We start from the raw sequence: 26,688 nt of genomic DNA on the forward strand, positions 1-26,688 counted from the left end.
TTGTATTAAAATATAGATAGAGACACATCTCACACAGGATTGAAAGGTGCTACAGATAACATTCAGCCACTAGATGTCGCACTAGAGCACCAGCGTGTCATTTATCCAATCAGGTACATTCCACGTGGGGAAATGGGAAGTAGGGAGGGACTACATGCCTGCAACATTCATTTGGGACCCGCAAATATATATATATATATTTTTAATTCATTAATCAATCATTTTTGTATGCTGCACCTTTCTAAAAGCTCTGTGGATGTATTATTTAAAAAGAAAAATATTACTCTACATAACAATGTTATCTATAGCACCTTTAAATGAGAGGCTTGTAAACGTGTGGTGATAGGATTTGGGGGTGTTGAAGTTAGATGTTATGTATGATTGCATGTAACTGTCTAATTGTTTCCACAAGAGGGCGCTATAAGCGTAGCTATTGTAGCTGACACCAGGTGAGAAGTATAAAAGGAGATGTTACCTCCCCCTTCACTCTCTTCCTCCGTCGCTCTCACAAGAGAAGGACTCATGTGTACTGTTGGGTGCAATGTGAAATAAACCACGCCAAAGGCTAAAGAGAAACCTTGTCGTCATGAACACATTATTGCCGCTCCATAGCTGACTCTGGCAACAAGGTTATGGGCCCAGATCACGCAGGGGCGAAATAATAAAGGGTAGTAAGTTTAGCTGATAGGCTAGTTTAGCACCGGGAGCACCGCGTGGCTAAAGCTAAGCTAACGGGAGCTAAAGCTACGCCTACCATCAAAAATGGATGGCAACCAAAGGAAAGAGCAAAAGGACATACTCTTTTCGAAATGGCTAGGTGTAAGCTAATAGATGGTGACTTACCTAAGAGTCTATGGCATTATGCGGTACAAGAAGCTGCTTACACCAGAAACAGGTGCTTTAATAAGCACACAGGCACCACCCCGTATACAGCGCTGACAGGAAAGAAGTGTAATCTAGACAGAATGTACAAATTTGGATCAGTGTGTTATGCTTACCAGCAGGACAGAGGAAAGCTATTATTATCTATTATCCCGGTAAAAGGAAAGTGCAAAAACACAGGCTAGTAAAATTTGTCACAAAGACAACATGTGAGAACGAGACACAGACAGAGGAGTCAGAGCTGGACTCCAGAGTAAGGTGTGAAGAAACAGAGACACCTCAGCCTAGTGTACTTAGCACAGTCGTGCAGACAGACAGTCAGCAACCCCCAGAGGATGATGACGAGGAGCACCCGCGGGTGACGTCACGTGCCTCATGCAGTGGGAGGTATCCCTCACGGGAACACAAACCCCCAAAGTATCTGAAAGACTATGCCCGGAGAGAAAGTGACGAGGATGACAGTACACTTACCAGCATTGATTACTGCTACAGAGTAGTGAGTGGAGTACCTCAGACCTTTAAAGAGGCCAAGGTGTCCCCTGAATCAAAAAAATGGGAGAGAGCAATGGATGAGGAGATGAGGTCCCTAGAGGACAACCACACCTTTACTCTAACCAAGTTACCAGAGGGCAGACAGACAGTGGGAGGAAAATGGGTGTACTCAATCAAGGAGGGTATTGAAGGCCACGACAAGTACAAAGCCAGGTTTGTAGCTAAATGTTTAAATACAGAAGGAGGGTACTCCATGTTTAAATACAGAAGGAGGGTAGCTACATGTTTAAATACAGAAGGAGGGTACTCCATGTTTAAATACAGAAGGAGTGGATTCCATGTTTAAATACAGGAGTGGATTCCATTTTTAAATACAGAAGTGGATTCTATGTTTAAATACAGAAGTGGATGATTTAATCATCGCAGCGGACAACACTAGAACCCTAGAGCAGGTGAAAAGTATGCTCTCCACCAGATTCAAAATGAAAGACCTAGGCAGGTTAAAACATGTTCTAGGCATGGACTTCGAACAGTCTGCCAGTTGTGTAAAAATATCCCAGAAGAGATATGTGGAGAAGATCCTGAAACGTTTTGACATGCAAGAATGTAGGACAAGGGAAACACCATGTGATCAAAAACTAGACTACCAAGAGGATGCTCAGAAATTGACAGATGTAAAAATTTACAGAGAAGCTGTAGGTAGCCTCATCTATTTGACAACATGTACTCGCCCTGACCTATGTTTTGTAGTGAGTAAATTCTCACAGCATTTTGCTGACCCCACAGAGGAGCACTGGATTACAGCAAAACATGTTTTTCGTTATCTCAAAGGTACCGCCGATAAACAGCTTTGTTTCAGAAAGAGCAGCGAGGGCTTAGGGCCTACAGTGATGCAGATTGTGCTGCAGACGCCACAGACAGAAGAAATACCACAGGGTATTGTGTGAGTTTGAACAGAAACAGCTCACTGGTTTCGTGGAAAACAAAGAAACAGCCCACAGTGGCACTGTCAACTTGTGAAGCCGAATACATGGCTCTAGCTATGACAATACAGGAATGTATTTATCTAGAACAACTGCTTGAAGGAATGGATACCTATGTATATAAGAAAACTGTTGTTTATGGAGACAACCAGGGAACCATTGCAATTGCTAGAAACCGACAGAAGTGTAAACATGTGGATATAAAATATAATTTCATCAGATCTGTCATCAGGGAAGAAAGGATGACACTTGTTTATTGTCCTACAGACGACATGGTAGCAGACGCTATGACAAAGCCTGTCTCCAAACTGAAATTGAGAAGATTTGCAGAGGTCATGATTGGTGTGTAAATATTGCCTGTTATGTAATATTGACTGCCATATTCTTTTTGATGTTCTGAACTGTATTATTTTCTTTGAAAGATGTTTTTGGAAAAGTTGTACAGTATACAAGACAACCATAAGTGGGAGTGTTAAAGTTAGATGTTATGTATGATTGCAAGTTTCAAGTTTCTTTAATAGTTGTCATACAGAAGTACAGAATACTTTTATACAAAATGCGTCTTACTGTTACGCTCCAGAGACTGTGCTAGACAAGATAAGTATGAAATAAAATAGTATAGCATGTAAAATAGAAGTAAAAATAGAGGTCACAGTGTTCAGTATAGACATATGTACAATGTTCAATGCAGAATAGAAGTAACTGAGTTACCATACAATATACAATATACTATGCAATGTACTAATATACAATACTATATAGTGCAAAGGAGAAATGGGATGAGGTACAATTTAGGTACAATTTACAGTAAGGTGTACGAGTTGTAGTGCAAATCCTTTACCAATAAATATAAAGTGTGTTTAGGTGATCTAAAGTGTGGAGAGTGGGTGCTGCAGTGTGTTGTTTGTTTAAAGTGAGTGTGTGCGTGTGGATGTGTGTGCTGTGTGCATTTGATGGTTGTTGCATAGTGTTTATTGTTCGTTGAGCAGCCTGATGGCCTGGGGATAGAAGCTGCTTCTTCCTTCGACACTGTCAATCACACCATTCTGATTGACAAGCTAAAAGCAATTGGTTTTGATAGTCTATCAGTGAGCTGGATGCAATCCTACCTGGAGGGGAGAGAGCAGATGGTGGAGGTAAACGGTACCCTACCCCCCCCCCCCCCTCACAGTAAGCTGTGGTGTTCCACAAGGAAGCATACTAGGTCCGCTACTGTTCCTAATTTATGCAAATGACATGTCGTCAGCTTGTGACTGCAACTTGTTCCTGTTTGCGGACGACTCAGCCCTGCTGGTCTCTGACAAGAACAAGTTACAGGTTGAAAAAACCCTCAGCTCAGAACTAGGCAAAATCTGCATATGGCTCGCTGATAACAAACTATCATTACACATGGGCAAAACAGAGTCCATTCTCTTCGGTTCAAATAACAAACTCAGCAAGACCGACGGCTTCTCAGTTACAGTGGGTGACAATATTGTCACAAGGAAAGAAGATATTACCTACCTGGGTTCCATCCTAGAGGCAAATCTTTCCTGTGACAAAATGGCATCCAATGTAATAAAAAAAGTCAACCAACGAACTCGATTCTTGTACCGGATCTCCTCACTGGTAAACAAGAATACCCTGAAGACTCTGGCAGGAGCACTCATTCAAGGGTACTACGACTATGCTTGTACCTCATGGTACCAAAGCACCTCAAAGGCGCTAAAAACAAAATTAAAAACATCTCAAAACAAACTGGTCAGACTACTGCTTGACCTAACTCCTAGAACCCACCTCACCCCTGCCCACTTTGACAACCTAGGATGGCTTAGAGTAGACGACAGAGTACAGCAACTTGCAATGGGCCTGGTCTACAAGATACACTACACGACCAAGGTACCCATGTACATGTCAAAATACTTCCCAAAGGTCAGTGAATACCACGATCACAACACCAGAGGGAGCTCAACAAATCATGTTAAACCCAGATTCGGCTCAAACAAGGGACTAAACACGTTTCGCAATTATGCCACATCAATGTGGAACGCCCTACCCAAAGCTGTAAAGGAATGTGAATCACTACCCACTTTCAAAAACACTCTCAAAAAACACCTAAGGGAGACTGCAATTCGAAACTGGCCACTGTAAATGTCCGAACACAACCCCCTCCAATGTACAGTAAATTACCAAGTATGGTCATGTCAATATTCCAATGTACAGTTTTGTTTGTACAGTTGTACAGTGTACCCCACCCACCCCACTCCTACCCAACCCCCCCCCCCCCCCCACCCACCCAACCACCTCCAATGTACAGCCCCCCCCCCCCACCTACCCAATCCAATGTACAGTTTCTACGTCAAATGTATATACTTTGTTTTCTGGACTCTTTTTGTATCACAAACAGTACTGTATTTGCAAATCTGGTATGTCATAAATGTATAGATGTAGCAGTACTGTCTATCTGTATGTCATGTATGTCATATATGTTACGATGAATTGAAAATGGGGGACCCTGATGTAAACAAGACGAAAGTCTTTCTCTGGTCTGCATCCCCTTAACAATTGTATGTATTGAGCTGTACTGTACTGTACCCATTCTGCAATCTGTTAATAAAGTTTTCAATCAATCAATCAATCAGTCTTTCTGTGCTCGCCTTGAGACTCCGGTATCGCTTGCCTGACCGCAGCAGTTCAAAGAGGCAGTTGTTCGGGTGGCTGGAGTCCTTGATGATTCTCTTAGCCTTACCCCTGCACCGCTTGTTGTAAATGTTCTGGAGGGTGGGAAGCCCCCCTCCAATTGTGCGTTCGGCTGAACATGTCACTCTTTGTAGTCTGCTACGGTCTTGTGCAGTGCTATTCCCAAACCAGGAGGTGATGTTGCCAGTCAGGATGCTCTCTATTGTACATGAGTAGAAGTTCTTAAGGATCTTCTGACTGACTTGGAACTTCCTTAGGCGCCTGAGGAAGTAGAGGCGTTGTCGTGCCTTCTTCACAACACTGTCAATGTGTGTGGTCCATGTCAAGTCCTCGGATATGTGGGCTCCGAGGTACTTAAAACTGTTCACTCTCTCAACCGGTGCCCCGTCGATGCTAAGGGGGCTGTAGTCCTTGACCCCCGACCTCCTGAAGTCCACAATCATCTCTTTTGTTTTGCTGACGTTCAGGGAGAGGCAGTTCTCCTGACACCACTGTAACAGATTATCTACCTCTTCCAGGTAGGCCCTCTCGTCGTTGGCAGAGATCAGGCCCACCACTACTGTGTCATCAGCAAATTTGATGATTGTGTTGTTGTTCCGCTGTGCCACGCAGTCATGTGTGTACAGGGAGTAGAGGAGGGGGCTCAGAACACAGCCCTGGGGGGCCCCTATGTTGAGCGTGATGGATGAGGAGGTGCAGTTGCCTGCTCTTACCACCTGGGGTCTGCCCGTCAGGAAGTCCAAGACCCACTGGCAGAGGTCATAGTTCAAGCCCAGGTCCCTGAGCTTGGCTATGAGTTTGGAGGGGACTATGGTATTGAATGCTGAGCTGTAGTCGATGAACAGCATTCTCACATAGTTTCCCTGCCTCTTGTCCAGGTGTGATGCTGCTGTGTGCAGCACATGGGCTATGGCGTCCTCCGTGGACTTGTTAGGGCGGTATGCAAAGTGCAGGGGGTCCAGGTTGATGGGGAGGGAGGAACAGATGTAGCCCTTCACTAGCTTCTCAAAGCACTTCATGGCTATGGAGGTGAGAGCTAAATCAAATCAAATCAAATCAAATCAAATCAAATTTATTTATAAGGCCCGACAACACACGTTAATGTCCCCATGGGCCGTACAGGTCTTCTTTAAACAAGTCAAGAAGAAAACATAACAATAAGTCAAGAACAGAACAAGAATACCATAAGGTCCAAACATTTTTAGATGAATGCAAATAAATTAAAGAATGCAAGCACTCCCAGACATACCCCACGCGAAGGTAAGGAAAAACTCACTAAAACCTAACAATAGGGAAAAAAGCTCCACAGGCAGTGTGGAGGAGAGAAACCTTAGAAGGGCCATTCAAGGGGGGATCTCCCTTCTTAGATGTTGGTGATAGTAGTGTTGCAGACGGACAGTTGGTAAGCATGCACTCATGTGTGTAGTGAAACACAGATGAGTGCATGCAATAGCAACTGAACATTTTGAAAGATTAAAGATAGAGCTAATAGCGATAGCAACTGAACATTTTGAAAGATTAAAGATAGAGCTGATAGCGGATCTATTTGAGGCACAGGGGCGGCGCAAAGAGGGTCACATCCTCCCCGTCTTAGTCACGGGACATTCAACACTCCGGTTATTGCTCAGGGACAGCTACAGGGCGGTAGTCGTTGAGGCAAGCAGGCGTAGATTTTTTGGGTACAGGGATGATGGTGGACTTCTTCAGACAGGTGGGGATGACAGCCTGTTCTAAGGACAGGCATGTAACTGTCTAACTGTTTCCACAAGAGGGCGCTATAGGCGTAGCTATTGTAGCTGACGCCAGGTGAGAAGTATAAAAGGAGATGTTACCTCCCCCTTCACTCTCTTCCTCCGTCGCTCTCACAAGAGAAGGACTCATGTGTACTGTTGGGTGCAATGTGAAATAAACCACGCCAAAGGCTAAAGAGAAACCTTGTCGTCATGAACACATTATTGTCGCTCCATAGCTGACTCTGTCAACAGGGGGGTTGCAGCATCTTATCTGTAAAAACCCAACTTTTGTTTCAGCGTCTCTGCTTTACATGGCGATAGCTGGTCATCAAAGATCCCCGCTTTCTAGTCTTGCACAAGGACTAATCAGCACGGGTATGGGCAAGTTCATATTCCATTGATGGGGATTTGATTGGCTGTTTTTTAAATAAAGTGCGGCAGCAGGATTAATAACGTTAACGTTAGTTCGGCCAGAGAAACAAATATAATAATAAAAATAGTTGGACCTGTGAGATTTGTACTTTGTAGGTCTGCATTTTAAATGTAAGGAGTAAAAAGTATGTTTTTTCTCTGAAATGTAATTGAGTACAAGTATACAAACCTAATAATACTTGAGTAAAGTACAAATCCCCCAAAACAGTACTTAAGTATTGTAACGAAGTACAATTACTCAAGTACTTTACACCCCTGCATTCCACTGTACCTTAAACCCTCCACAGATGGAGCAGATGGTGAAGATGGTTTTGGAGGCAGGAGGGGAGGGAGAGTTATTGTTGCAGATCTGGCAGGACTGTTGTTGGCCGTCACTAGGGGGCGCCACCTTGCTCTTCTTGCTCTCCTCCTCCGAGGAGCCCAGTGAGAGTTCAGCAGCCGAGTGTTTGTCAGTGTTGTCCGACTGACCCTCAGATGCGCCCCCGGGGGGGCCCCTTTTATCCACCTCTGACGGCTCCGACGAGGGCGTCGACAGGGCGGGGTCGTCCTCGCTCTCTCTGGCCCCGCCCCCCCGTCTGGCCCCACCCCCTTCCTCCTCCTGCAACAGACTCCTGGGGATGTCGTAGAGGTACCTGAGGGACATGGGCACCTGGTACTCGTGTCCCTGGGCGCAGGTGCACGGGCTCATGTTCTGAGCCAAGTGGGGAGGCAGGCTGAACACGGAGCCGTACTCCTCCCCGGGAGGGAGGTCCAAGCTGCCCGTGTAGGAGGAGAAACTCCCTGAGTAGGAGGAGTGGCTCCCGGTGGCGATGCCGCTGTCGGAGGAACTCTGTCGGCCGATCTCCTGGAGCTGCCGGGGGGGCTTAGCGACAGAAGGGCGGGCCCCGCCCCCTTGGCTGACTGACAGCTTCTCCGTGCTCTGTAGAGCCACCTTGGCCCCGGACTGACCAATGTTATCGGAGGAGGAGAGGGGCGGTTCCGACCAAATGGCCAGCCGGCTGCCAATGCTGCAGTCTGATTGGCTGGTGTCCGAGGCGTCAGAAGAGCCCGACATGCTGCGGTCGTCCCCGGCAACCGACGGGCCGTAGGTCGACGAGGCTGCAGGGGAGATATTATAATTCATAATTAATAAACTCTGAATCAAATTAATCAACATTACATAAGTAATCTAACCTAACCAAACCTAATATCACACATCATATTATATCATATATCACACATTATTATATCATATATCACAGCATCATAATATCATATATCACAGCATCATAATATCATATATCACACATCATAATATCATATATCACACATCATATTATATCATATATCACAGCATCATAATATCATATATCACACATCATAATATCATATATCACACATCATATTATATCATATATCACAGCATCATAATATCATATATCACACATCATAATATCATATATCACACATCATATTATATCATATATCACAGCATCATAATATCATATATCACACATCATAATATCATATATCACACATCATATTATATCATATATCACAGCATCATAATATCATATATCACAGCATCATAATATCATATATCACACATCATATTATATCATATATCACAGCATCATAATATCATATATCACACATCATATTATATCATATATCACAGCATCATAATCATATATCACAGCATCATAATATCATATATCACAGCATCATAATATCATATATCACAGCATCATAATATCATATATCACACATCATATTATATCATATATCACACATCATATTATATCATATATCACAGCATCATAATATCATATATCACAGCATCATAATATCATATATCATACATCATAATATCATATATCACACATCATATTATATCATATATCACAGCATCATAATATCATATATCACAGCATCATATTATTAATATCCACAACCTGTAGTTATTTCCCTCACTGATATATTCACGGCATAACAAGCACGATAAATCATCTGCATAATTAATATAACTGTAGCGAACATAATCTGAATCACAAAGCAGGTCCTGACAGTCAGCTCGCTCCGACAGCAGAACAGTGTTGGCTGAGCGCCTGGGGGGGGGGGGTCTCTAATGAGCGCAGGTGGGATCCGGTCACTTCCAATTCACTTTCAATTCAATTCCTATTTTCTTAAAATACTTAATTAATTAAAACGTCTTGATGTGAAAAAGTTGCATTATCCAAACGATTGACATGGAAATGAGAAGGAATGATGCAGCATAAGCAAGTACACCCCCCCCCCGCCTTATCATACCATCATCATATCATCATGATCTCAACCTTATCATACCATCATCATATCATCATGATCTCAACCTTATCATACGATCATCATATCATCATGATCTCAGCCTTATCATACCATCATCATATCATCATGATCTCAACCTTATCATACCATCATCATATCAACATGATCTCAACCTTATCATACCATCATCATATCATCATGATCTCAGCCTTATCATACCATCATCATATCAACATCATGATCTCAGCCTCATCATACCATCATCATATCATCATGATCTCAGCCTTATCATACCATCATCATATCAACATGATCTCAACCTTATCATACCATCATCATATCATCATGATCTCAACCTTATCATACCATCATCATGATCTCAACCTTATCATACCATCATCATATCAACATGATCTCAACCTTATCATACCATCATCATATCAACATGATCTCAACCTTATCATACCATCATTATATCATCATGATCTCAACCTTATCATACCATCATCATATCATCATGATCTCAACCTTATCATACCATCATCATATCAACATGATCTCAACCTTATCATACCATCATCATATCAACATGATCTCAACCTCATCATACCATCATCATATCATCATGATCTCAACCTTATCATACCATCATCATGATCTCAACCTTATCATACCATCATCATATCAACATGATCTCAGCCTTATCATACCATCATCATATCATCATGATCTCAACCTTATCATACCATCATCATATCAACATGATCTCAGCCTTATCATACCATCATCATGATCTCAACCTTATCATACCATCATCATATCAACATGATCTCAACCTTATCATACCATCATCATATCATCATGATCTCAACCTTATCATACCATCATCATGATCTCAACCTTATCATACCATCATCATATCAACATGATCTCAACCTTATCATACCATCATCATATCAACATGATCTCAACCTTATCATACCATCATCATATCAACATGATCTCAACCTCATCATACCATCATCATATCATCATGATCTCAACCTTATCATACCATCATCATGATCTCAACCTTATCATACCATCATCATATCAACATGATCTCAGCCTTATCATACCATCATCATATCATCATGATCTCAATCTTATCATACCATCATCATATCAACATAATCTCAGCCTTATCATACCATCATCATGATCTCAACCTTATCATACCATCATCATATCAACATGATCTCAACCTTATCATACCATAATCATATCATCATGATCTCAACCTTATCATACCATCATCATGATCTCAACCTTATCATACCATCATCATATCAACATGATCTCAGCCTTATCATACCATCATCATATCAACATGATCTCAACCTTATCATACCATCATCATATCATCATGATCTCAACCTTATCATACCATCATCATATCAACATGATCTCAACCTTATCATACCATCATTGTTGTGAAGGGCCAGATTAAAGCTGAGAATCTAAGTTTTTATTGTTTTATATACCTTGTATATTATTTATATATATAAGCTATATCCCTTTAAGCCTGCGTTTGAATCCTAGTAATATTCACTTTCCTCATTGGATAATGCCCTTGACGTTCTCGGCGCCAGGCAACGCGCCCCTGAAGTCAGGTTCAAAGGCGAGTCTGGGCATGTTGGAACATGCCTGGTGCCGGCGCATTGATTCGAGACGAGAGCTGAGGCTTGGCACTAGAAAGCCACTTAAGTATATATATCGTGGAAGGCGCAGCAGCAGTAGTGTGATTCTAATGTAGTGTGAAGCAGTTCGTCTAAACAGAGTGTTGTGAACCTAACGTGCGAAGTGAATAGTAAAAGTGTCAGAGTTAATGCAGTAACGTCAAGTTCGACTTAGCTTAATGTGAAGTAAAGAGTCGTCATTTAGTGTGAATCGTGTTACAGCAGTTCGTTCGGTATGTAGCATTACCAAGCAGTTCGTTCGTTTAGTAACTAGGTAAAACCTTAGCAAGTGTGCGTGGACTTAGTAATTAGTGCCAGTACACGAGGAGGGCCTAGTCGTGGAACTACTGGATATGTGCATATTGGAACCTACTGCGGCGATTGCAGAACCAGTATTGGTTGGATTATAGTGATTGTGGAACGTACTACCGTGGAGAAGAGCCTCGTTAATACCCACTGTCGTTTGGATTTAACCACCTTGAAGATCTTACCTCGGGCTAGCTTCGAGGACCGAAGCTAGCTGGCTATCGTCATTGCTATCGAGCAATTGGATTACAGCTATTGCTTTGCTGCTGAGCATTTGGATTATAAGGACTGGATTCCGTACGAGAACCCCCTTTCTTCAAGTGAACAGACTGAGTATCCGAACATTCTTCCTTCCTCCAGAGCTTACATCTCTGGGAGGACACCCCCTGTCTCCAGCGGTACCATTGTTTGCCCACTATAGTGCCATCCTACGCCAGGCGGCGTTTAGTCTAGTATCCCAGCTTAGGAATTATTCATTCCAACTGACTTTGCTACTGACTGACTTTATTCATATTCTTCGCCATACAAGCGCAACCATTAATTCCCATTATGTACAATTACTGCATAATAATAAATACTATAAATGATATTTCTTTGTCACCGGGCCGTCTTATTCTGAGTGTCTGCCATATTATAACTGTACTGTCTGGCAAGTAATAATAATAATAATAATTAGCAGTGGTTTAATCTATCACAATCTTTAATACAGTCAGGGTTTTGTAACCCCTCAGTTACAATCATCATATCAACATGATCTCAACCTTATCATACCATCATCATATCAACATGATCTCAGCCTTATCATACCATCATCATATCAACATGATCTTAACCTTATCATACCATCATCATATCATCATGATCTCAACCTTATCATACCATCAACATGATCTTAACCTTATCATACCATCATCATATCAACATGATCTTAACCTTATCATCATATCAAGGACCACAACGACAGGCATTTAGGACCACCAGGCCCACATTCCATATGATTTTTGTCCCTGGAACCCTCTGATCTGAAAATAATTGTATTGTTAGATAATGATTCAGTCCAGAATTCCATAACCGTCTTCACTATATGGAGGGAGGTAACTGTGAATTGTATGATCAAAACAGTAATTCAGATAAGTGCTCTAATTGTGCTTCTCCAGAAATAGAAATATATATATAATTTAGCTGGAAACCGCTGAAGTACCCCTGGGCGGTCACTTGGGGGTCCCTGGGGGGTCCCTGGACGCCAGGTTTATTAGATTAGATTAGATTATTAGATTGTACTTTATTGTCATTATATTTGCATACAACGATTTGCATGGGACTCAAGCTTAAGGTGCAGTAATAAAATCACAAGTAATAAAAGAGAAACAAAAAATCCTATACAGAAACATTAAATGCTATACAATAAGACAATGTTACAGTCCTGTACAATATACAAAATAACAACAATATAAAGAATAGCAATACACAAATAACAATCACAGTGTCAGACGGTAGTGGGTGGGTATTGCACTGTGGATATTGCACATCAGGATGTTGCGCAGTGTGGGAGGAGGGCCACTGGCCTAGAGCACATTATATGACATGTTAGGGAGGAGGGCCACTGGCCTAGAGCACATTATATGACATGTTAGGGAGGAGGGCCACTGGCCTAGAGCACATTATGACATGTTAGGGAGGAGGGCCACTGGCCTAAACTCAGAGCACATTATGTCCTGCATGGCCCACCTGTGCTGCTCTGGTGAGACAACCTGCTCAGTCTCTTCTCCAGATCCTGAGCCTCCTGGTTCAGACGCTCCTCCGTGGACGCCTGGCTCCCGCTGGGGTCTGTGAGGAGAGACACGAGGAGACAGTTACCTTCACAACTCAGGGCTCTGTGAGAGACACGAGGAGACAGTTACCTTCAGAGAGACACGAGGAGACAGTTACCTTCACAACTCAGGAGGACGACATACCATCAGAAAAGATACCATCAGAAAACACCATCAGAAAACACCACCAGAAAATACCATCGGGAAAATACCATCAGAAAAATACCATCAGAAAAATACCATCAGGAAAATACCATCAGGAAAATAGCATCAGGAAGCATCAGGAAAATAGCATCAGGAAAATAGCATCAGAAAATAGCATCAGGAAAATAGCATCAGAAAATACCATCAGGAAAATACCATCAGGAAAATACCATCAGGAAAACACCATCATAAAATACCATCATTGGACGGAATAGCCCGTCCATGGAGTAAGTCGCATGTGACACAGCTGCTCACCCGTTTTTTTGTGTATGTATATACCACCAATGCGTTTAAAACTTGACGCATATATCAACTGAGATTATCAACTAACTATATTGACTGAAAGATTCGAGATGCCACCAAGGAGAGATAAAACGATTGCAAAACCAAGCTCAGAGGACCCGCCTATGGTCGCGGGATATGTGCGTAAAGCAGCAGAGGATATTGACGAGATGGCCTCCTCCTCAACCGCTATAAACACCTCCGCAGATACAGAATATATCATCCGGGAAATGAAAAGAATGGAGAAGTCAATAACCGAAAAAGTAGATGCTATCAAAGAATCTATCGAATCCAATATCGAAGCGCTAAGGGTGGCTGCTGATGCACATATCAAGCGCACCGTAGCATTGGAAACTTGTTTGGAAGAACATCAATATAAATTCGGACTGATCTAAAAAGACATAGTTGAGCTCAACGATAAGCTAACGGTTGAGATGAAGGGAAACTACAAAGAACACAAGCAGGGACTCAAAATAATGGACGTATCCATAACGGATCTCAACGATAAGCTAACGGCTGAGCTTAAGCGAAACAACGAAGAACAAAAGGCTAAAATATTCGAGCTGGAATATCAATCTCGTAAACTGAATATCCGTATAGTTGGACTGGACGAGTCGGTGAGCTGCACACAACCTGAAGCGTTTGCGACAGAATTACATAAAATCCTGGGAACAGCTATCCTTCCTATGGTACCTGAGGTGGATCAGTGTTACAGATTGGGGACCCGATCTAACGACAACAACGGCAGACCTAGAGTGATTATGGCTGTCCTACGTCAAGTCAGAATAAAATAATTGATCATTCGGGAGACGCGCAGGGTAAAAGGCAGCCTGAAATACAAGGATGTACCAATATACTTCTTTGAAGATTATTGTCAGGAAGTGGTGCTCTTGCGGGACAAGTACAAGACGGTGATGTCTCAACTTTATATGGGGAAATACAATCCCACATTGATGTACCCTGCAAGACTTCGCATCATCGATAAACATGGAGAAAGGGTTTTCCTCAACTCGCCTGTAGATGCTGGCAAATACATGGCAGCACAACGTACAGGATAGTTTATATACGGCCTTTTAATCTTTGTTAAGCATGGACACCATATCGTATAAACTTTAATGAACCGCTGATTTGGGACAGAGAGACCTACGAGCTCTGAGTCATTGAATGTTTTCCCCGTTGGACTTTTATTATTGCGGACATATTGGACAAAAAATTGGAACGATACAGAGAAGATTAGCATAAGGAAAGGATGACACGCAAATTCATGAAGCGTTCCTTATTTTAATAGTATGGATTTCTAACAACATTCTGGAACATATTGGAACATTCTGGTACTGTAAAAACGACATATTGGAATAATCTAGAACATTAAAAACATTCTATGATATATGGAACATTCTGGAATCACAGCAATATGTGGCCATACACACAGCCAGAAGACCTCCGGAGGAATAACATTCTTCACAATGGAACATCGCCCACCCCTGGCTAGGGGAAGTGCTGCATATACGTATTTAAAAACTTCTTTTTATTAATTGGAAATAATTCCACTACTTCTCCACTTTATACTCCAGGTGTTTAAGCATAGCAAAGCTCTTTCAAGATCTAAGTAAATGTTCTCTTTTTTTGAGGTTCTCTATTCAGTTCAATACCTCTCTATTATTCTTGGGTTGTTTTAACTTACACAAGTTCGTATAAAATGTACGTGATTATAGTATGATATTTGAAGCTTATTTTAATTTTAATTTTAATTTTATTTTCAGTTTTTCCTTTTTATTTAACGGGAGAGTGGCCAAGCCACAGTTGACATTCTACTTATGGTAGAATTTAGAATGTTAGATCCTATGGCAGACTGGTCGTGTAAGGGGGGAGGGTCGAAATCCTATGGGGTTTCAGGGGGATAAGGGAATATATGTATGGGTGTTTTTTATGTTTGTTATTGTGCTCAAGCTCTGCTCTCAACAGGACCTCAATAATTGGATATATATCTATTGTGAATCGCTTCTCCAGACGACTTGCACACAAGAATACAGCAACATGTTTAGATTATGGCTAGTCTGAATATAATGATTTGGAATACTAGGGGACTGAACAAACAACATAAACGCAAAAGCGTGCTTACATTGATGAAAAGCAAACAGGTTGATGTGGCTCTTTTAAGCGAAACGCACCTTTTAGAAGCTGAAAATGTAAAGCTGGCGGACAAAATATATCATAATATTAGCTACTCATCTTTTGGAACTAGATCCCGTGGGGTAGCTATAGTCGTGAAAAGGAACTTGAATATTAAATTGTTGGACATATGGTCTGATACAGACGGCCGAGTAACTATTGCTAAAATAGAATACAGTAACAGGAAAATTACGCTGGTAGCGGCTTATGCCCCTAATCTTTACGACGCCAACTTCTACGCAACACTCACGAATGCAATGTTGGACATCCCCGAGTACTCATTTATAATAGGTGCGGATTTTAATGCCATATGGAATCCCTCGATTGATACATCTAATCCCACCACTTCCAATGATCAGAAACAGGCATCTAATGCACTAAAGGATTGGGCCAAGAATACGGGAGTAAATTATCTATGGCGACTACTCAACCCAACGGCCCGAGAGTACTCTTTTTTCTCAGCAAGACACAAGTCATTTTCCAGAATAGATTATGTTTTTGCATCCCCTAGAGTAGACTATTTGATAGATTTGACGTGGAATTGGAACCCAGTACATTATCAGATCACAGTTATTTACTCCTGAAGGGCTCATTTGGGAGACTGACATCCCGAGCCCCAAGATGGCACTTTAACTCGACACTGCTGAAAAACACTGAATACATTCTACAACTCAACGATAAACTAGATAAATTCCTGGAGACTAATGTGGGTTCGGTATCGGACCCCAGAATGTTATGGATTTCGGTTAGGGATGCACCGAAATTTCGGCCACCGAAAGTTTTCGGCCGAAAATGGCAAAAAAATTCCTTTCGGCTTTTGGCCGAAAGAGTTTTTTCACCGAAAATATGTCAGCGAAACAGAAACAACCTGTAACCTAACGCGTGTTGTTGTGATGATGTCGCGCTGTCGGGAGTCGCGCTGTTTCTATGTAAACTCTGCGCGCAACGCGTCCAATAAATGCGTCTTTAACATGCTTTTATATCCTTATTTACTATATGCCCGTCGCGGTTAATCACTGAGTGATCTAATATGCATATTATTCAGAGCGAGAGGGGGGGGGGATTGTGTTTCTCACATTGACGCTGTCTGTCTGTCACACGTCTACTGTGCCAAAGTCAAGAGAGCGCATTCATCTTGTAGCGGCAACATGCCGGTGCCGCTTCCTGGTGTAGACGGGGAGTGAATCCATACGCGCTCAACGTTCAAAGAAATAGTCTTCCACACATTAAGCTCCGTTATCAGACACCGATGTGGTGATCCGATTTAATTAGAATAGGTAGAGGTTACATGGGAGGGTTGATCACAGCGATCCTAAGCGTCATATAACCTGGTCTAATTGCTTAAAGTGTTTCCTAAATAAGACTAATCTAAAACCGTTCCCGAAGCGTCCTGAAGCGCTGAAGCGTTCTAAGCGTTCTAAAGCGTTCTAAAGCGTTAAGCTTCCTAAGCGGTAAGAAAATCATATGCCTTCCCCATCGGCTACCAACCCACCAGCTGATTCCTATCACCTATTTAATGATCTCCGCCGCGCTGTGGCCGATCACCCGACAGGTGCAGGTGATCCACCCACAGCGCAACAGAGTCCACCCAACAGGCTACACAGAATCATAACATTCCCATAAATCATTACATTCCCATAAATTGTAACATTCCCATAAATTGTAACCTTCTAATAATGATAATAATAATAGTAATAATGATAATATTAATACTAATAATAATAATAATAATCAATAACAAAAAACACTCATTCGGCCTTTACACCGGCCCCTAATTGTGTTTACACAATTACAAAATAAATAACATGGCCAGGTGAGTGTTCATTTACGGCTGGCAATCCTCCTTTTGGCTCCAGTAGTAGGCACTGGTTGAACCTTCGTCATTTGGAAAGGCTTCCTGGATCCGTCCGAGCGGCCAGGGTTCCTGGGCGCTGTGTAGTCCACTATAATGGCTAAGGCACAGTCCTTACCGGCCCCATTATCTTCACCAAGCCTCACCTTTGGCTCTTTAACCGGTGTGGCTGATGCTCCTGCTCGTGTTTGCCATCCAGAGGCTGCCGTCTTGAGGGCTAGGGGCAGCTCTGTCATGGCTCATGTAGTCCACCATAATGGATATGATAATGTTCATTCCGAGTCCATATTCTGGTCTTCTGGACATTCCATGTTACAAAATAATAAATCTTCATAGCGATGATTAATTCATAACTTAAAAGAGTCCATAATAAACTTAAATGTCTTAATGATGCATATTCCTTGGTCTTAATTGGGTATTATTGTCATGTGATCAATACACCAATGCATCATGTTCACATTCTTGCGTTTGTGTTTCCTTTTCTCAAGGTCAAGGCCTTGTCAGGACCTTGGTCGGCCTCCCCTTTACCCTACCAAAGTGGGCTGAAAGGGGGGGGGGCTTGAGAGTCCACAATCCACCTCACTCCAGAGTTTGCCATGGTGGTGCCTTGGAATGGTGATGTGAATCAAGCACCACTCATGTCGTATTCTCTTTCTTCTTTTATGATACACCTTGTACCAGACATGGCTATCTTCTTTGTTTAGCTCTTGAATAGGTACATTCTCTGTGCTGTTAGATATGCCAGTCTTCTCTTTGCACTTAGATCTTTTAGAGTTGTCTCTGCTCTGAGATCTTCCAGACTTGTTTTTTCTCTTAGATCCTCCAGAGTTGTCTCTGCTCTGAGATCTTCCAGACTTGTCTTTTCTCTCCACCACTACTCCTCTCTTGTTCTTAGTCTTCTTGGGCTTGATGTCCTCTTCTTCATCCCGTTTACTTTTCTTGACCTTGTTTTTAGTCTTGATTTTCTTAGGTTTGAAGTCGATTCCTGTCACGTCATCTCGCTCCCTCTTCAGAGACTTCTGGTGTTTAGGAGAGTGGTAGGGGTCCTCTTCATGCTCAGACTTCATATTCTTCTTACGTGAACTGTTCTCTTCCAATACAGAACTGTTCTCTTCCTTCTTAATCTTGCCGTCTGGTGACTTCACTTTCTCCTTCTTTCTCTTGTTCTTGTACTTGTCCTTGTCCTTCCGTTTATCCGTGCCGTCATCTTTGCGCTCTGCATCCTTCATGAGCTTATTTTGCAGGTGCATGGAAACCTGAGCCACCTGTGGCTTGGTGGCGGCTGTCTGCTGCCGTTTCAGCTGTTGTCTTTGTTTGCCGTCAAGGAACTTCACTTTCTCCTCTGGCTTCTTCTTCAGCTGAGCCTGGCTGGCTGCAGACTTCGGGGTTGGTGCCATCTGGACTTGGTTCAGTTGCTGGTTCTGCTGAGCCTGGAGAACCAGGCTCTGGGCTAGCTTCTGTTGTTGTTGCTGTTGGTGTTGTTGCTGCTGCTGTTGCTGCTGTTGTTGCTGCTGTTGCTGCTCTTGCTGCTGTTGTTGCTGCTGTTGCTGCTGTTGTTGCTGCTGTTGCTGCTGTTGCTGCTGTTGTTGCTGCTGTTGTTGCTGTTGTTGCTGTTGTTGCTGCTGTTGCTGCTGTTGTTGCTGCTGTTGTTGTTGTTGTTGCTGTTGTTGCTGTTGTTGCTGCTGTTGTTGCTGTTGTTGCTGCTCTTGCTGCTGTTGTTGCTGCTGTTGCTGCTCTTGCTGCTGTTGCTGCCGTTGTTGCTGCTCTTGCTGCTCTTGCTGCTGTTGCTGCCGTTGCTCTTGTTGTTGCTGCTGTTGCTGCCGTTGCTCTTGTTGTTGCTGCTCTTGCTGCTGTTGTTGCTGCTGTTGCTGCCGTTGCTCTTGTTGTTGCTGCTGTTGCTGCTCTTGCTGCTGTTGTTGCTGCTGTTGCTGCTGTTGCTGCTGTTGTTGCTGCTGTTGCTGCCGTTGCTCTTGTTGTTGCTGCTGTTGCTGCTCTTGCTGCTGTTGTTGCTGCTGTTGTTGCTGTTGTTGTTGCTGTAGAGACACGAGGTAGGCCCTCTCCTGTTGAAGCTGTCTCTGCAGCCGCAGAAGTTGTCGCTGATCCTTAATCCGTCTACGCTTGTACTTCCGCTCTCTCTCCTCTCTTCTCAGCTGCTCTTTGCAGGCAGGCATGTCACTTGGGTTGACAGAGTCAGAGTAAAACTGTTTCTTGTCAGCCGGTCTGGCCTCCTGTTGCTGTTGCTGGTGGCTAATTAGCTGGAGCTGCTCCTGCTCCTGCAGCCTTAATTTAACCTTTAATTCAGCCTTTAAATTAGCCTCCTGCAGCCTTAATCTATCCTCTAATTCAAAATGCTCCATTACTTTGATTTTGGCTTTTGATACAGAGATGTCGGTATCAATTTCCAATATCTCCCTCTCTGCCTTTAATGCAGCTCTGGCGGAAAGTTCATATGCCTCTAATGCAGCTCTGTCTGAAAGTGCAGTGGCCTCCAATGCAGCTGCATCAGCCTATAATGCAGCCCTCCTTAGACTAAATTCAGCCTCCATTTCCGCTTGTGTCAAATCCATGTTCTCTGTTTCAATATCTGACATCTTGTGTCAAATCCATGTTCTCTGTTTCAATATCTGACATCTTGTGTCAAATCCATGTTCTCTGTTTCAATATCTGACATCTTGACATCTTGTCTATATTTATCCACCAGTTCTTAAGACAGCTTTATAATTTGGCTTATATTCCACAGCGCCGTTTGCGCGCGCCACGTACGCAGTAGTGTCTATGTCTATTCCATTCATACACTCTACTCACGCACGTTCCGTTTGTTGTCCTCGAGCCGGGAGGGAGGATCCTCCCCTCTTGGTGGTGATGCTTTCGATGATCGATCCTTGCTGCTGATCACAGGCAGCGATGTCCTCGGGCTGTGATCATTCACTGTTTGGTGGTGTGGATCGATTCCTTCCTGCCGATCGATGATCGGTGATTGTCTCTCTCAACAATACTGGATCCTTATCAGTCCTCTTGCGAGTCCTCCTCTGGTGTTGTCCTTATTGACGCGCGCCTCTGCCTTGGGTCACGTCAATATCTGCGCGAGTCCTCTTTCACTTTACCGAAGCCCCTGTGACTTCAATAAAAGCGATTTTCTTACTTAATGTAGCGGCAACATGCCGGTGCCGCTTCCTGGTGTAGACGGGGAGTGAATCCATACGCGCTCAACGTTCAAAGAAATAGTCTTCCACACATTAAGCTCCGTTATCAGACACCGATGTGGTGATCCGATTTAATTAGAATAGGTAGAGGTTACATGGGAGGGTTGATCACAGCGATCCTAAGCGTCATATAACCTGGTCTAATTGCTTAAAGTGTTTCCTAAATAAGACTAATCTAAAACCGTTCCCGAAGCGTCCTGAAGCGCTGAAGCGTTCTAAGCGTTCTAAAGCGTTCTAAAGCGTTAAGCTTCCTAAGCGGTAAGAAAATCATATGCCTTCCCCATCGGCTACCAACCCACCAGCTGATTCCTATCACCTATTTAATGATCTCTGCCGCGCTGTTGCCGATCACCCGACAGGTGCAGGTGATCCACCCACAGCGCAACAGAGTCCACCCAACAGGCTACACAGAATCATAACATTCCCATAAATCATTACATTCCCATAAATTGTAACATTCCCATAAATTGTAACCTTCTAATAATGATAATAATAATAGTAATAATGATAATATTAATACTAATAATAATAATAATAATCAATAACAAAAAACACTCATTCGGCCTTTACACATCTGGGGACTAGAAAGGTGCGCTCAGTAGAGCACAGATGTCCGCTGTGGCAGCCAGAGAAAATATGGAATTAATGTACTGTATGCATTCAGAAGTGCTGAATAAATGTTTTATGGACCCATAATAGTGATTATTTATTATTTAAGTTAAGTTTTGCCATAATCATATATTTTTCCATAATCATAATGTTCCACAACATTGGTAAAAAAAATCTATTCTATGAATAATTTTCGGCCTTTCGGCTTTCGGTTTTCGGCCAACTGTTTTCTATTTTCGGTATCGGTTTCGGCCAAGAATTTCCCATTCGGTGCATCCCTAATTTCGGTAAAGAGTTTTATCAAGGACAACACTACAGTCTTTTCCTCCAACCTCCGTAAGAAACAACAGTCCAAACTGGTAGAGCTGGAAACGCTTTACTCGTCGTTATTCTCTTCTTTACAACGCAACTACTCGGGTCAATTGGAGTCTCAAATTAATGTGTTAAAAAAAGAGATTAACTCCATTTTAAGACAACAATCTGAATTTCAAATACGCAGTACAAGACAACATTATTACTTTCATGGCTCTAAACCAAGTCACCTACTAGCTATGAAGATAAGATCCAACGCACAATTTGCTGATATCCCTACTATTAAGGACCAACAAGGGCTTGTTACAGATCCCCAAAAAATCAACGAGACTTTCAAAGAGTTTTATTCCAACTTATACAAATCAGAAGTGGTTTTCGATCATAATAAAATGGATACATTTCTTGATCAAATTAACCTACCTAAACTCTCAGAGGAAGACGCTAAACAGTTAGATACACCTATCACACTAGAGGAACTTAGGGAGGCTATATCTGAATTGCAAAGTGGGAAGGCTCCCGGATGGGATGGTATCCCACCAGAACTGTACCTCTCATGTTGGGATGTAATTGGACCCCTATTACTGGATATGATTTTATACTCAATCAAAGAGGGGAACTTCCCCAGGGACATCAATATGGCACTCATATCTGTCCTCCTTAAAAAAGACAAAGACCCCACCGAATGTGGTAGTTATAGACCCTTAAGCCTCCTCGGAACCGATCTCAAGCTGTATGCTAAGGTACTAGCCATCAAACTTCAAAAGCATATGACAGCTCTAGTTAATCCTGATCAGACAGGCTTCATAAGAGGCCGCCTGATCACAGATAATATTAGACGATTACTACATGTGATAGACAACAGCAAGGATGTCGTGCCTCCTACAACTATATTATCTTTGGATGCGATGAAGGCCTTTGATAGGTTGGAATGGTCTTATTTATGGGCAGTACTCGGAAGGATGGGGTTAGGTGTAGGATTCATTAATATGATAAAAGTACTATACACAGAGCCATCGGCCATGGTTATAACAGGTAAATTCACCTCCCCTCTCTTTCCTGTTTCGCGTTCGTCTAGACAGAGTTGTCCTCTTAGTCCCGGACTATTTGCTCTATCCTTAGAACCTTTAGCACAGTATATAAAACAATCCCAATCCATAGAGCCAATCTCAATTAGGGGCACACAGCATCATATTAGTTTATATGCGGACGATGTAATATTGTTCATGCAAAACCCTACCACCTCACTGCCTCATCTTCTCAAGCTAATAGACGATTTTGGCAATCTATCGGGATTTAGGATAAACTGGCCAAAATCGGCCTTCCTTCCACTGAATGTCACTGCGAAGGCTACCATCCTTCCAGGAAATATACAAATGGTAGAACACTTTAGATGTCTTGGAGTTGAAATATTCCCCACTATATGCCAAACAGTGAAGTATAATTATACAGGAATCCAAGAAAGGATCACAAATGACTTTGACAGGTGGTCAAAACATAAAAACTCAGTACAGGCCCGAGTATCAATAGACCCTTAGGGGTCACGCTGGAGCTTTGAACCCGTCGGCGGACAACAAAAGAAATTAGAATCCCTCTTAAATGCTCAAAAACGACATCTTTTCAGAAATCGATAAAAATAGAAAAATGGCCATTTCTAGTGCTTTGACATGTAAGGTATACGTCCCCCAACTTGCTAAACCTAATACGACTTGTAAATATGTTTAATTCTTGCTAGATGGTATGCTTGTAATAATCTCCATTTGCGATAAGAACTACAACGTAGGGCTGGGCGATATGACGATATTATATAAATATCGGGTACAGTTCATTAACGATACACTTTTTAAACGTATCGTGGATATCGTGATGTTTTGCCCAAGAGGATTGTGTCGCGTCAATCTGGTCCACACGTTGACACTTTTGAACAGCGCCGCCCCACACACACACTACTACCCAAAGTTACTACTTATGATAACAAAGGCATTCGTTTTGTGGCATTAACGTTATATAGTTACACTTTCAATAACATCAGCGTATATATACATAGCAACGTCCGAGGTCGACCTAGATATAGCAAGCATTAGTCGTTCATATCTCAGCCCGTGCTGACTCAGTTATGCCCATTCTGCGGTCTGTTAATAAAGTTTTCAATCAGACAGATGTATGGAAAGGCTTTTATTATAACATCCGTTGCAGTAAAATCATTATGCCTCCAGTCGTTTAGTCATTCTGCGGAGCTAAAAGCTAAACGTCGGCCGCGGCGAGCTACCGCTGCCATTGTTGTTGTCATTGAGCTCTCCAATGGAGGAAGTAAAAAATGAATACGCGCTTGCCGATTGGTGCTAAGAACAGCAGGGCGGGTGCAAGCGGTGTGACGTAATTGGCAGACGCGACGGTCAATCAAAATGATTCTGTTTGCTGTCGGAATGAATGAAAACGTTATTAACAGATTGCAGCATGGGTACAATACAGTACAGCTCAATACAACAACAGTCAACAGTGGACTGGAGGATGCAGACCAGAGAAAGACTTTCGTCTTGTTTACATCAGGGCCCCCATTTTCAATTCATCATATTTCATATCTAAATCATATAATATCTCATTGCTAAATATATGCAATATATAATCTAATAATCCAATAATCTAAATCTAATATATAATATAAAAATGCTAAATGCATGGGTATTTTATTTTGTCTTTAATGTTAGCTTGCAAACTCAAATACTGTCTTGGTAAGCCTCATAATGAATTGTTTGGGGAAAAAAAGAAAAACATCGTGATGCGTATCGTGTATCGCCGAAACGTCAGAAAATATCGTGATATCATATTTAGGCCATATCGCCCAGCCCTACTACAACGCGTCACGAAACGCACATACATGGACGCGCGCACACACAAACAGCGCATAGGTGTTAATCACTGAGTGATCTAATATGCATATTCTTCAGCGCGAGAGGGGGGGGGTTGTGTTTCTCACTGTCTGTCGTTGATAATATAATCTGAAGAGGTCCTGCATTATTATTATTATTATTATCATTCTCGAGAATACACGGGACCCGACGGAACGTTAATTTATGTATTAAAAGTAGTCTAACATGCTTTCATCCTCGCCCGTGTATATACCCACGTCGCGCTAAAACAACATACTGTATGGCAGAGACAGAGTGCATGTGTGTACGAGTTATGAGTTATCTCGCAGTTCATTCAAGCGCGCATCACGGTGATGACAGCTCTCTAGAGTAGAAAGGTGCGCTCACAGGGGCGTAGCTGGAGATTCTGGGACCCATGAAAGAATCAATTTGTGGGCCCCCAATCTATTAAAAAATGTGGGGCCCCCAATCTATAAAAAAAAAAATGGGGCATTTGCTGGGCCCTTGGAATCATCCTAACCCCCCCATCTGTATCTCCCTATTTCTTTCTCTTCCTCTATATCCCTCTCTCCCCCCCTCTCCCCCTCTCTCCCTCTATCTCTTCTTTCTTTCTTTCTTTCTTTCTTTCTTTCTTTCTTTCTTTCTTTCTTTCTTTCTTTCTTTCTTTCTTTCTTTCTTTCTTTCTTTCTTTCTTTCTTTCTTTCTTTCTTTCTCTCTTTCTCTCTTTCTCTCTTTCTCTCTCTCTCTGTCTGTATCTCCCTCTTTCTTTCTCTTCCTCTATCTCTTCTTTCTTTCTTTCTTTCTTTCTTTCTTTCTTTCTTTCTTTCTTTCTTTCTTTCTTTCTTTCTTTCTTTCTTTCTTTCTTTCTTTCTTTCTTTCTTTCTTTCTTTCTTTCTTTCTTTCGCTCTCTCTCTCTCTCTCTCTCTCTCTCTCTCTCTCTCTCTCTCTCTCTCTCTCTCTCTGTATCTCCCTCTTTCTTTCTCTTCCTCTCTCTCCCTCTATCTCTTCTTTCTTTCTTTCTTTCTTTCTTTCTTTCTTTCTTTCTTTCTTTCTTTCTTTCTTTCTTTCTTTCTTTCTTTCTTTCTTTCTTTCTTTCTTTCTTTCTTTCTTTCTTTCTTTCTTTCTTTCTTACAGTACTGTAAATACCATCTGAGTAGAGTAGAAAGTAGAGAGGTGAAGACCTGTTCTCTCTCTCTCTCTCTCTCTCTGCCACACGTGCTGCCACACGTGCTGTCAGGGTCAAACCAGTCTGGATTGATGTTGTAGTCTGAAAAATGCCAGGAAATGCTCAGAGAATTGTTGCATATATAGAACACAAATGTTCTAGAATGTTCGATTATGATATCATACTGTGACATACTCCTCCTGTAGTGTGAAAAAACATGCATTCTCATAAATATTACGATCAAATCTATTTTGTACTTGATGATACATTTGAAATTGGTTTGGTTATGATCATGTTATTAGTGTGTGTGTGTAAAAAAACGAATTAATAATATAATTATTATAAATGTCGCTCTCTCTCTCTCTCTCTCTCTCTCTCTCTCTCTCTCTCTCTCTCTCTCTCTCTCTCTCTCTCTCTCTCTCTCTCTCTCTCTCTCTCTCTCTCTCTCTCTCTCTCTCTCTCTCTCTCTCTCTCTCTCTCTCTCTCTCTCTCTCTCTTGAAATCTACAGTTACACATTGCTGTATTTAGTGAGGTAAATGAGTACAAGACATGTTTCACAGACACACACACACACATACACACACACACATACACAGACAGACAGACAGACACAGACACACACACACACAGAAACACACAAACAAACGATCAAATTAAAAGCTGGATATAAATCTGCCACACGTGCTGTCAGTGAGTTTA

The 26,688-nt window shown here is 42.2% G+C and overlaps 1 protein-coding gene across 1 annotated transcript in view; it reads right to left on the reverse strand.

Annotated features, from left to right (window-relative positions):
• dok7a (docking protein 7a) overlaps positions 1–26,688 on the reverse strand; it is a gene marked incomplete at both ends in the record, with an annotated part of 260,565 nt that overhangs the window by 95,032 nt on the left and 138,845 nt on the right. The window contains 2 exons of the mRNA XM_084312113.1: positions 7,473–8,299; positions 13,240–13,338. Of these exons, the coding sequence (XP_084168239.1) occupies positions 7,473–8,299; positions 13,240–13,338 (926 nt within the window). The remainder of the gene's footprint in view (positions 1–7,472; positions 8,300–13,239; positions 13,339–26,688) is intronic.

The sequence above is a fragment of the Notolepis coatsorum genome (genome assembly GCF_963971535.1).
Source record: "Notolepis coatsorum genome assembly, chromosome: 4".
NCBI classification, from domain to species: domain Eukaryota; kingdom Metazoa; phylum Chordata; class Actinopteri; order Aulopiformes; family Paralepididae; genus Notolepis; species Notolepis coatsorum.